Raw genomic sequence first — 13,266 nt, forward strand, 5'->3', positions numbered from 1 at the left:
CATTTGGACCATTTTTAGGAAAGTATGGCTTTTTATTAAGTGACAACATGGGGATGAGATTTGCTTTCTCCGTTAAGGTGATGCGTAAAGCTTTCTTTGGAGGGAGAGAAAACCCTAGAGTTTCCTGACCTTCCTTAACCTGAAATGCTTGTTTCCCTAGAGGCAGAAATTGATCATATTAGAACCCAAACTCATACCAACCTTGACCTTCATGAAGTACTCAAGTGTTTCTGCTCTTCTTCCTCATGTGATGTAGAAAGTATTAAAAGTGATGAGTGTGGGCCGGGCACGGTGGTTCACGCCTGTAATCTCAGCACTTTCAGAGGCCGAGGTGGGTGCATCACCTGTGGTCAGGAGTTCCAGACCAGCCTGGGCAACATGGAGAAACTCTGTCTCTACTAAAAATACAAAAACTAGCTGTGTGTGGTGGCCTGTGCCTGTAATTCCAGCTAACTGGGAGACTGAGGCAGGAGAATCACTTGAACCGGGAGGCAGAGGTTGTAGTGAGCTGAGATCGCACCATTGCACTCCAGCCTGGAAAACAAGAGTGAAACTCCATCTCAAAAAAAAATTAATAAATAAATACATTATAAATAAATTAATTAATGCTTTAAAGAAAAAGAAATAAACTTTGCCTACAATTTTCATATGCAATTGAATACCTCTTAAATTTTGATGTGAACTGACCACGCATGGTGGCTGAGGCCTGTAATCCCAGCACTTTGAGAGGCCGAAGCGGGCAGACCACGAAGTCAGGAGATTGAGACCATCCTAGTTAACATGGTGAAACCCCGTCTCTACTAAAAATACAAAAAATTAGCCAGGTGTAGTGGCATGCACCTGTAGTCCTGGCTATTTAGGAGGCTAAGGCAGGAAAATTGCTTGAACTGGGGAGGCAGAGGTCGAAGTGAGCTGAGATCGTGCCACTGCATTCCAGCCTGGTGAAACAGCGAGACTCCATCTCAAAAAATAAATGAATAAAATAAATAAATCAATAAAAATATTGTGACAGGAACCACATTGCTCAACTTGTGCACTAACGTCTTACAAAGTCCTTTCCTTGTCACCTTCAAATCTCCATTTCAAATGCTACACTCTACATAACTCTACCACTTTGTTGCCATTTCCTGATGATGGAGAAGACCATACATGTGTGTGTGGCATCAGAACTATTGACTCCTCCTATTGATGTTTAAGATATTCCATTACACAAACCTGGGTTCATACTTTTTGTTGATAGATCTTATGCCAAAAATGTAGGCAAAAAATGCCAAGCAGGAAATGCTATCAGTTCTGAAGATGAATTCATAGAGATGGAAATTCTTTCAGAATTTATTTTTCCAGCTTTTTTCTTTGTTTGTTTGTTCGTTTGTATTTGTTTGTTTTGAGACGGAGTCTCGCTCTGTCACCAAGTTGGAGTGCAGTGGTGAAATCTTGGCTGACTGCAACCTCCGCCTCCTGAGTTCAAGTGACTCTCCTGCCTCAGTCTCTCGAGTAGCTGGGACTATGTGTGGGTGCCACCATGCTCAGCTAATTTTTGTATTTTTATCAGAGACAGGGTTTCACCATGTTGGCTTGGATGGTCTCAATTTTTTGGCATCGTGATCTACCTGCCTTGGCCACCTAAAGTGCTGGGATTACAGGTGTGAGCCACCACCGTGCCCGGCCTTTTTTTTTTTTTTTTTTTTCTTTTGAGATGGAGTCTCACTCTATTGCCCAGGCTGGGAATGGGACTCCTCCTATCAATTTTCTTTTTAAATTTTCTTTTGTTTTATTGACCTGACAAGGTTCAAATAGAGTTGAGTTTTTGTTTTTGTTTTTTCCATTGGAAGGGACAATACAGAGGTTACAATCATTGGCTTTAGATGACAAGATAAAAGAATAAAACATATTCCTTGCAAGACAACCAGCAAAACTTCATGATCAGAATCAAATCAGTGCCTTCTCACTGTCAGTGGGTGGAACCCTTCATCAGTACTTGTAGAGTTTGAGGCACTCATGAACTCACGATCAGACTCTTTACTCAGGGACAGGATGTAAGCCAAGCAAAAGACCTTCCACAGGTGGTGAATTTGGAAGCCTGCCCAATGTGACCTGCAAGTTTTCACTGGCAATATGCAGGTGCAGATATGACAAAGAATAACCATGACCTTTACATCATCCCCAGCTGTTGAGGAATGGGATCCTTTTGACCCTTTCTGTCAATAGAACCAGGTTGCTCATCTTGTGTGGCAACAACATATGTGGTCTACTTGACAGAGAAGAAGACTCTGTAAAAAAAAAAGTTTATTATGAAGTAAGCAAAGAAATGGGAATAGATGTGAGATTATTTGGGGAGATAAAGGAAGTTGAAGGTTTTGAAAGGAAAAATAAGGAGGATTATACAAATTGTTTTGAAAGACTCATCCTTGCTCATAAGGATTAAAACCAAAAGGGCATCAGTGCAATGTTAGATAGATTCCTCTTACACCCACTCAATAACACCCAACACGTTCAGCAAGTCTTGGTTCACTCCCAGGTTCGCATTAAAAACCCAGCTCAACCCTGACCAGCTCCACCTTCACTTCCATTTGTAATTTTGACATGACTTTATTACAGGACCATCAGGTTCCTATGCCTGCTGCACAGTAGCTTAGCAATATGCTGAGACAGCAGGGTTTGCAGCAGAGAGTTTAATGATCACAAGGTGGCTGAATGAGAAACTAGGAGGAGATCCTCAAATTCATCTCCCCAAGGAGTACTGAGCGTTTCCAGTGGATCCTGGATAGCAAGGGGCTGGAAAGTTGGGGTAGCGGTAAGAGGGAAGAAGTCAACAGGATGTAGAAACTGCATTCTTTGGTGAGTTGGTGCATTGCAGGGCCCTTCAGATCAGCTGGCATCAGTAGTTTCACTGACATGCAGAACCTGAAAGAATATCTCAGATGAAAAAGTTAATGTTTTCCAATGCGTAAATCGTTGTCTGCAGGGATGTTAAGGGGAACTGTAATCTAAGGTCTATGTGATTTTGGAACAGTAGGTTGCCAGCAACCATGAGGAATCAGGTCAGAGAGCAAGACCTCCTGATGAATGCTGAATGTGTTGCAAGCTTGGTTTATTTTTGTTTCTCTCCCTCCCTTCTTCACTGATTAAATTTATAAAGTTTATCGATGTGGTTTCAATTTCTTCCAAAGAAGCCTTAACCTAAGCCCTGAGACCACTCACGCCCTCAGTGGCACCTCTCCTCCACCAGAACGAGCATGTAATCTGCTACCTTAGGTTATACAAAATCCCGAAGACCATTCAATACATTGAGATTTTTATTCTGATTTCGTAGGGACGACTCCTCTGTTTTTATAAAGCTTTTTAAAGTATAAAGCATTTTTACATTTTGATGTGGCCAAAGGTCTCCTAACAACACTACTTTCAGATTTTATTTTTCTGTCTAATGTCGTAATCAGATCAAATCCTTCCCTGCCCCACACTCAAGACTATGAAGTTCACATATTAGTAAAATACCATCAGTGTTTGTGGAGTTCATGAATGAATGATTTTCTTATTTTTTGACAGAATGTCCCTCTGTCACCCAGACTGGAGTGCAGTGACACAATTCTGGCTCAATGCAACAATTGCCTCCTGGGTTCAAGCAATTCTCCTGCCTCAGCCTCCCAAGTAGCTGGGATTCAGGTGTCTGCAATCATGCCCGGCTAATTTTTGCATTTTTGTAGAGACGGGGTTTCACCTTTTTGACCTGGCTCGTCTTGAACCCCTGATATCAGGTGATCTACTCACCTTGTCCTTCCAAAGTGCCGGAATTACAGGTATGAGCCACCTCACCCACCCTTGAATGAATGTATTCTTGACTTCTACGATATCCCTAACACTGTGAATTTCTTGCTTCACGAACTGAATATAGATATGTGATATGAATGGATATGTGACTCAATCCATTAATCTGGGGAGAGCCAAAAACCCAATCAGGATTAACTGGGTGGAGCTTCACAAATGCAATCAGATATCACTTTTTGATTGGAAGGTAGCAGCGGATACGTGGAGGGGCGTGGGTGGGAGTTGTGATTAGAAAGGTCAATAAAAGCTTCTAAAGACCCACAGGAGAGACCCAAAGTCTTCAAGCCTGGAGTTCCTGCCTGCTTCTTCCTGAGGTCTGAGCACCTTCTAGACTACATCCAGATCTGGTAAGTCACTAATTTCTGTAAGGACACTCCCATCTGACCTACAGTCAGCTGCTCTGGGATGTTGACACGGCAGCCTACGATGGCACAGAAGTGTATCCTGTCTTTTTCTTTTTTTTTAATGAACAATTTAAAGCTTGAATTTTTTCCTCTAAATGCAGTTCTGTCTTTATTTCAAAAAAGTTGATTGTGCTTTGGTTGATGTCATTTCAAAATTCTTGAAGGGAGCAGTGACTCATGCCTTTAACCCCAACACCTTGGGAGGCCACAGTGGGAAGATCATTTCAGCCCAGGGGTTTGAGACCAACCTGCGCAACATGACAAAAACCCTCCTTTTTTTGAGGATGGGGATGGAGTCTCACTGTGTTGCCCAGACTGGAGTGCAGTGGCACGATCTCAACTCACTGCAACCTTTACCTCCCCGGTTCAAGCAATTCTCATGCCTCAGTCTCCATCCTCAGAAGCTGGTGTCACAGACATCTGAAACCATGCCTGGCTAAGTTTTGTATTTTTAGTAGAGGTGGGGTTTCACCACGCTGGCCAGGTTGGTCTCGAACACCTGACCTCAAGTGATCCACCTGCCTTGGCCTCCCAAAGTGCTGGGATTACAGCTGTGAGTCACTGGTGCTTGGCCTCTACTTTTTTTTATTTTAATTAGCCGAGCATGGTGGCATGCATCTGTAGTCCCAGCTATTTGGGTGGCTGGTGTGGGAGAATCACTTGAGCCCAGAAGATTGAGGCTGCAGTGAGCCATGCTCACACCACTGCTGTACTCCAGCCTGGGCAAAAGAGAGAGACCCTGTCCAAAAAACAAAAACAATATCTTAACCAAAAAGGATCTATGACCTTAATTTTAAACCAATCACGTCCTCACTGTAATTCTTCCACTGGAATGGAGACATAGGTGTGGGGGTGCATGCCTGTAATCCCAGCTACGTGGAAGGCTGAAGCATGAGGATTGCTTGAATCTCAGAGGCGGAGGTTACAGTGAGCTGAGATGGCGCCGCTGCACTCCAGCCTGGGCGACAAAGTGAGACTCAGCTTCACCCACACCAAAAAAATTAGATTATACCACCCAGGTGATCATTGGATACATGAAGATTTCTATTGTGTGTTCTTGTGGACTGTCAACTCTGTCTTTGAAAACTGTTTTAACTCTGAAATATTTTGAGAAATTTGATGTAGCCAAGGATCCCTCAACAAAGACACTTTCAAGTTTTTTCTTTCTGTCTAATATCAGGAAGAGATTCAACACTTCCCTATCTCACACTCAGGACTGTGAGGGACACATATTAGTAAAACTCCATGTTTGTGAAGGGAATCAGTGAATGACTCCTGGACTTTCACCCTATCCCTAAATCTTTCACTTTGATGGATGAATATCTAATTTCATCAATAAATCTGGAAGAAAGCCAAAAATCCAGTCAGGATTAACTGGGTAGAAGTCGAATCAAATCTAGTTCTCTCTCTCTCTTTTTTCTTTTTCTTTCGTTTTTTTTTTTTTTTTTTTTTTTGATTCTAGCCTATTTCCCAGGCTGGAGTTCAGTGGTGTATTGTCAGCTCACTGCAACCTCTGCCTCCTGGGTTCAAGCGATCCTCCTGCCTCAGCCTCCCTAGTAGCTTGGACTATAGGCGCAGACCACCACAACTGACTAATTTTTGTAATTTTAGTAGAGGTAGGGTTTTACCATGTTGGCCAGGCTGGTCTCAAACTCCTGACCTCAGATACTCCACCTGCCTCTGCCTCCCAGAGTGCTGGGATTACAGGTGTGAGCCACTTCGTCTGGCTTTGAATGAATGTATTCTTGACTTCTACCCTATCCCTAACACTGTCAATTTCTTGCTTCATGAACTGAATATAGATATGTGATATGAATGGACATCTGATTCAATCTGGTAATCTGGGGAGAGCCAAAAACCCAATCAGGATTAACTGGGTGGAGCTTCACAAATGCAATCAGATATCATATTTTGATTGGAAACTAGCAGCGGATACGTGGAGGGGTGTGGGTGGGAGTTGTGATTAGAAAGGTCAATAAAAGCTTCTAAAGACCCACAGGAGAGACCCAAAGTCTTCAAGCCTGGAGTTCCTGCCTGGTTCTTCCTGAGGTCTGAGCACCTTCTAGACTACATCCAGATCTGGTAAGTCACTAATTTCTGTAAGGACACTCGCATCTGACCTACAGTCAGTCGGTCTGGGATGGTGACAGTGCAGCTTACGATGGCACAGAGCTATATCCTGTCCTTTTTTTTTTTCATATGAGCAATTTGAAGCTCTGAGTTTTTTCCTCTAAATGCAGTTCTGTCTTTATTTCAAAAAAGTTGATTGTGCTTTGGTTGATGCCATTTCAAAAGTCTTGAAGGGAGCAGTGACTCATGCCTTTAACCCCAACACCTTGGGAGGCCACAGTGGGAAGATCATTTCAGCCCAGGGGTTTGAGACCAACCTGGCCAACATGACAAAAATGCTCCTCTACACAACGTTTTTTGTTTTGAGGGTGGGGATGGAGTCTCACTGTGTTGCCCAGACTGGAGTGCAGTGGCACGATCTCAACTCACTGCAACCTTTACCTCCCGGGTTCAAGCAATTCTCATGCCTCAGTCTCCATCCTCAGAAGCTGATGTCACAAACATCTGAAACCATGCCTGGCTAAGTTTTGTATTTTTAGTAGAGGTTGGGGTTCACCATGCTGGCCAGGTTGGTCTCGAACACCTGACCTCAAGTGATCCACCTGCCTTGGCCTCGCAAATTGCTGGGATTACAGCTGTGAGTCACTGGTGCTTGGCCTCTACTTTTCTTTTTTCAATTAGCCGAGAATGGTGGCATGCATCTGTAGTCCCAGCTATTTGGGTGGCTGGTGTGGGAGAATCACTTGAGCCCAGAAGATTGAGGCTGCAGTGAGCCATGCTCATACTACTGCTGTACTCCAGCCTGGGCAAAAGAGAGACACCCTGTCCAAAAAACAAAAACAAAATCAATCAAAAAGGATCTTTGACCTTAATTTTAAACCAATCACATCCTCTTCCGCCCAAATGGAGACATGGCTGTGGGGGTGCATGCCTGTAGTCCCAGCTACGTGGAAGGCTGAAGGATGAGAATTGCTTGAATCTTGGAGGCCGAGGTAACAGTGAGCCGAGATGGCACCACTGCACTCTAGCCTGGTCGATGAAGTGAGATTCAGCTCCCTCAACACCAAAAAGAATTATGCCACCTAGGTGATCATTGAATATATGAAGATTTCCATTGTGTTTTCTTAGGTACTGTCATCTCTGTCTTTGAAAACTGTTTTAACTCTGAAATATTTTGATAAATTTGATGTGGCCAAGGATCCCTCAACAAAGATACTTTCAAGTTTTCTTTCTTTCTGTCTAATATCAGGAAGAGATTCAACCCTTCCCTATCTCACACTCAGGACTTTGAAGGACACATTTTAGTAAAACTCCATGTTTGTGAAGGGAATCAGTGAATGAGTCCTGGACTTTCACCCTATCCCTAAATCTTTCATTTTGATGGATGAATATCTAATACAATCAGTTAATATTTAAGAAAGCCAAAAATCCAATCAGGATTAACTGGGTAGAGATTAAGAATTCTAATCAAATGTAGCTCTCTCTGTCTCTCTGTTCAATCTAGCCTATTTCCCAGGCTGGAGTGGAGTGGTATAATGTCAGATCACTGCAACTTCTGCCTCCTGGGTTCAAGCGATCCTCCTACCTCAGCCTCCCTAGTATCTTGGACTACAGGCGCAGACCACTGCACCTGGCTAATTTTTGCTGTCTTATTAGAGGCTGGGTTTTACCATGTTGGCCAGGCTCATCTTGAACTCCTGATCTCAGATGATCCACCTGCCTCGGCCTCACAAAATGCTCAGATTACAGGTGTGAGTCACTGCACCCAGCCAAAGTGGTTCACTTTGAATATGTGTAAGAGGTGTGCATTGGAAACATCTATCTTGCGAGTGATGCATAACAGTGTCACATAGCTTTCAGAGCTTCTCACTGAAATTTTCAATAATGAGGCTGGGGCGGAGGCTCACACCTATAATCCCAGTATGTTGGGAGGCCAAGAGGGGTAGATTGCTTGAGACTAGGAGTTCAAGACCATCTTGGACAACATAGCGAAATCCACTGTCTTTACAAAAAGTCAAAAAATAAAAGATGAGCTGGGTGTGGTGATGCATAACTGTGGTCCCAGCTACTTGGGAGGCTGAGGAGGAAGAATCCTTTGAGATGGGATGTCAAGGCTGCACTGAGCTGAGATTCCACCACTACACTCCAGGCTGGGTGACAGAGCAAGACCCTGTCAGAAAGAGAGTGAGAGAGGGAGAGAGAGAAAGAGAGAGAGAATGACAGAAGGGAGGCAGGGAAAGAAGACAAGAAAGAAAGAAGGGAGAGAGAGGGGGAAAGAAAGCAAGAAGGGAGGGAGAGAGGGAAAGAAGGAAAGAAGAAAGAGAGAAAAAGAGAAAGCAAGCTTAAATAATGAAAACAAAACAAATAGAATCTATTCTAGGGATGCCCCAAGAATGTTCCCAACAAGCTTTTTTGTAGGAACTGAAAATGTGGGCATGTAGGCTTGTGACATTCCCATTCCCATTGTTTTAGAACCTTGAGTAATTAGTAACTTCCCCCAATGGTAGGAGGGGTTCGCTTTCAGGTTCCTCCACACTCACTAGTCACTGGATGGAACACTGGATAGAAAGGAATGGCTAGTTGTGGCCCTGCCTCCTCACTGCTTGGGAGACGCTCATGCTGATGCAGCAGAGGCAGAATGCTGGCTTAATGGCCACTGAGTACAGAGCAGAATTGGAGTAAACTGAGGGCTCTTTCACCATTGCCAGAGCAGTGACTTTGGCCCTGGGAGAAGATGAGATTGCATGGGCTTGGCCTGAGAGTGATGCCTTTTCTCTGGGTTTGTCCTCTGGAAGTTTTCCCTGCAGATTCATGAAGATGAGCATCCGGACTCCACCCAGACTCCTGGAGCTTGCGGGGCGGAGCCTGCTGAGGGACCAAGCCTTGGCCATGTCCACCCTGGAGGAGCTGCCCACAGAACTTTTCCCCCCACTGTTCATGGAGGCCTTCAGCAGGAGACGCTGTGAGGCCCTGAAGCTGATGGTGCAGGCTTGGCCCTTCCGCCGCCTCCCTCTGAGGCCTCTGATAAAGATGCCTTGTCTGGAGGCCTTCCAAGCTGTGCTCGATGGGCTTGATGCACTGCTTACCCAAGGGGTTTGTCCGAGGTGAGGTGGCCCAGGTGGGCTGGTGGGGAGGGCCCAGGTGTCCAACCGAAGGAACAGCTGGGTCATGAGAAGTGAGGAGACCCAAGAGGGGTTGGTGGTGGTGAGGAAGCTGAGAGGACTTGGCCATTCACCAGCTCCTCAGGGAAAGCACTGCTCACCATGCCAGGTCCACGGAGGTAACAGGAACCTCTCCTCTAATGGCACTGAAAGGCACCATGAAAAGTGAGAACTGGGCCGGGCATGGTGGCTCACAATGTAATCCCAGCACATTGGGAGGCTGAGGCCAAGAGTTGGAGGCCAGCCTGTCCAACATGGTAAACCCCAACTCTACTAAAAATACTAAAATTAGCTGGGCATGATGGTGGGTTCCTGTAATCCCAGCTACTTGTGAGGTTGAGGCAGGAGAATCATTTGAACCCGGGAAGCAGAGGTTGTAGTGAGGTGACATCACACCACTGCCCTCCAGCCTGGGCGACAGAGGGAGACTTGGTCTCAAAAAAAAAAAAAAAAAAATGTGGAAGTGGGTAGGATCCAAGGGGAAAACAGGGTGAAGAAAAGTCACAGAGAGGGACAAGAAGCAGGGAGGGGAGGAGCTGCTATCCAGGATGTGGAGTTTAAGTTCAGAAATGAGTTCTGAAATTCTCAGTCTCACCTCTATTTTCCCACAGGAGGTGGAAACTTCAAGTGCTGGATTTACAGGATGTCTGTGAGAACTTCTGGATGGTTTGGTCTGAAGCTATGGCCCATGGGTGCTTCCTCAATGCCAAGAGGAACAAAAAAGCAGTGCAGGACTGTCCAAGGATGAGAGGACAGCAGCCCTTGACTGTGTTCGTAGAACTTTGGCTCAAGAACAGGACTCTGGATGAATACCTCACCTACCTCCTTCTATGGGTCAAGCAGAGGAAAGATTTACTACACCTGTGCTGTAAGAAGCTGAAAATTTTGGGAATGCCCTTCCACAATATCAGAAGCATCCTCAAAATGGTGAACCTAGACTGTATCCAGGAGGTGGAAGTGAATTGCAAGTGGATACTGCCCATCCTGACACAGTTTACCCCATACCTGGGCCACATGAGGAATCTTCAGAAGCTCGTTCTCTCCCACATGGATGTCTCTCGCTACATTTCCCCAGAGCAGGAGAAGGAGATTGTTACCCAGTTCACCACTCAGTTCCTCAAGCTGCACTGCCTCCAAAAGCTTTATATGAACTCTGTTTCTTTCCTCGAAGGCCACCTGGACCAGCTGCTCAGGTGAGGGAGGGTGGTGAGCTTTCTCTGCAGACCACAGCAGAGCCTGTTACAGTAAACGCTAGTGGACATCTACTGTGAGCCAGCCTATGAGGATGTAACAGTGAAGGGGACACTAGAATGTCCATGCATTGTCCTGTTGGCGGCCCTGTCCTGAAATGGGTATCACGCAACCATCCCAATAGAGGCAGAGGGATCAGCTAGGGGAGATGCTATAGAGAGGTTGCTATAATAGGAAGCTAGCTACTGGGGGGTTCAGATCTAGTGAGGGTGCCTTTCTGAATTCTTCCTGAGGATGTGTGTCTAAGTTAAGATGATGAAAAATAGGCCAGGGATGGTGGCTCATGCCTGTAATCCTAGCACTTTGGGAGTCTGAGGCAAGAGGAGAGCTTGAGCCTAGGAGTTTAAGACCAGTCTGGGTAACATCCCAAGACCGCTGTCAGAAATGAATAAATAAAAGTAAAAACAAAGAAGATAACTTTTTTTTTTCTGAGATGGATTTTCACTTTGATCATCCAGGCTAGAGTGCAGTTGTGACATCTCAGCTCTCAGCAACTTCTGCCTCCCAGGTTCAAGCGATTCTCCTGCCTCAGCCTCCTGAATGCCTGGGATTACAGGCGTGGGCCACCACACCTGGCTACTTTTTATATCTTAAGTAGAGACAGGGTTTCACCATGTTGGCCAGGTTATTCTCCAACTCCTGACTTCAGGTGATCCACCCACCTTGGACTCCCAAAGTGCTGGGATTATAGGCGAGAGCTACCATGCCCAGACAACAAGATAATTTTTAAGAAGATGATGGGAAGTGGGGAAGTGAAGTGGGCACTGAAGAGGGGAATGCTCAGCAAACCTGCACATGTCAGAAAATCAGCTTTGTGCCCCACAGTTTCGTGAACATGAATGATCCCATCTCTAATTCCCTGTTGTAAAAGTTTCTTTTGAGCTCCAGGTAAATTAATTACCTAGGAAATGTATGATTCTGAAACAGAGGGTCAGGGAGCAGGCACAAAGAATGGTGAAAGTGATAGATGCTTTGCTGATGATACAGGCATGTCAGGGACGCCTGCAGCCTGCCCACCCCAGCTGATGTTGCAGGATCCTGTCTGGGTTTGTCCTTTATGCCTGAATCTCCACTGGGCTCCTGTGGCCCAGGGATGTGGTTTTCTGCCTGACAGATGAGGAAAGGGAGCTTTAGGGATTCTGTGAACTTGATCCATTCCTATAAATGATGGTGAAATGACTCAGCCTCAAATGGAATTATTTTTTCTCTCTTTTTTTTTTTAATAGAGTCTCGCTCTGTCACCCAGGCTGGAGTGTAGTGGCATGATCTCTGCTCACTGCAACTTACACCTCCTGGGTTCAAGCGATTCTTCTGCCTCAGCTTCCCAAGTAGCTGGAATTGCAGGCTCCCACCACCACACCTGGATAATTTTTGGATTTTTAGTAGAGAGGAGGTTTTGCCATGTTCAGCAGGCTGGTCTCAAGTAATCCACCAGTCTCAGCCTCCCAAAGTTCTGGGATTACAGGTGTGAGTTACTGGGCCGGGTTTGACCTCGGTGGCAAAGCTCTTCATCACGCATCATCCTAAGTGTTGACCATCCAGCCATGAGAATGACCCTGGACTTGGGCAAAAAGGTCTCCATCCATTACCTTGAAGCCATTCCCCACCACCCTCCACTCACCCCTATGATTCCCCAGAATTAACTTCTTGCTCTCTCTCCCCAGCTGTCTGAAGACCTCGTTAAAGATCCTCGCAATAACTAACTGTGTGCTTTTGGAATCAGACTTGAAGCATCTATCCCAGTGCCCGAGTATCAGTCAACTAAAGACCCTGGACCTGAGTGGCATCAGACTGACCAATTACAGTCTTGTGCCTCTCCAAATTCTCCTAGAAAAAGTTGCAGCCACCCTCGAGTACCTGGATTTAGATGACTGTGGCATCATAGACTCCCAAGTCAACGCCATCCTGCCTGCCCTGAGCTGCTGCTTTGAGCTCAACACCTTCAGCTTCTGTGGAAATCCCATCTGCATGGCCACCCTGGAGAACCTGCTGAGCCACACAATCATACTCAAAAACTTATGCCTGGAGCTGTATCCTGCCCCGCGGGAGAGTTATGGTGCAGATGGTACTCTCTGCTGGAGCAGATTTGCTCAAATTAGGGCTGAGCTGATGAAGAGAGTGAGGGACTTAAGGCACCCCAAGAGGATCTTGTTCTGTACTGACTACTGCCCTGACTGTGGCAACAGGTCATTTTATGACCTGGAGGCAGATCAATGCTGCTGTTGAATGCTGCCTATTTGGAAGGATATGTCAAACGCTTTCTTCTGGACACTTGGGAACTAAAACCTCGGTCTTAGGTACATCCTAAAGGGAGCACGGAACACATCATTTCACACATGGGCTCTGAAAGTGGGAAAGGAAAGCTGATCAAGCAGGGGCCGGACTTGGGGGAAATGTTGCCATGGATTCGATGGGACTTTGGGGACCTGTGTCCTGTAGAGTCGAAAATGGGAATCTGAATGTCTAGAGTGGAATTCAGGCTTGAGAATACATGAGGGAGTTACTCTTGCATGGATGGTTGTAAAGAAACAATCAGAAATAAAGGAAAACTGATC

The 13,266-nt window shown here is 45.6% G+C and overlaps 1 protein-coding gene across 1 annotated transcript; it reads left to right on the forward strand.

Moving 5' to 3' along the window:
• The first annotated feature begins 9,095 nt into the window (after nucleotides 1-9,095).
• Nucleotides 9,096-12,937, forward strand: LOC134758535 (PRAME family member 15-like). The gene is made up of 3 exons (XM_063706524.1): nucleotides 9,096-9,403; nucleotides 10,072-10,653; nucleotides 12,376-12,937. The coding sequence occupies exons 1-3, from the start codon at nucleotides 9,111-9,113 to the stop codon at nucleotides 12,935-12,937; spliced, it is 1,437 nt and encodes a 478-aa protein (XP_063562594.1). The 5' UTR covers nucleotides 9,096-9,110.
• Nucleotides 12,938-13,266: the final 329 nt, after the last annotated feature.

Source organism: Gorilla gorilla, chromosome 1 (genome assembly GCF_029281585.2).
Source record: "Gorilla gorilla gorilla isolate KB3781 chromosome 1, NHGRI_mGorGor1-v2.1_pri, whole genome shotgun sequence".
NCBI lineage: Eukaryota > Metazoa > Chordata > Mammalia > Primates > Hominidae > Gorilla > Gorilla gorilla.

Coding starts and splice junctions, on each gene's coding strand:
- LOC134758535 (XM_063706524.1), top strand. CDS start 9,111: ATGAAGATGAGCATCCGGACTCCACCCAGACTCCTGGAGCTTGCGGGG. Junction 9,404..10,071: donor ACCCAAGGGGTTTGTCCGAG/GTGAGGTGGCCC, acceptor ATTTTCCCACAG/GAGGTGGAAACTTCAAGTGC. Junction 10,654..12,375: donor CACCTGGACCAGCTGCTCAG/GTGAGGGAGGGT, acceptor CTCTCTCCCCAG/CTGTCTGAAGACCTCGTTAA.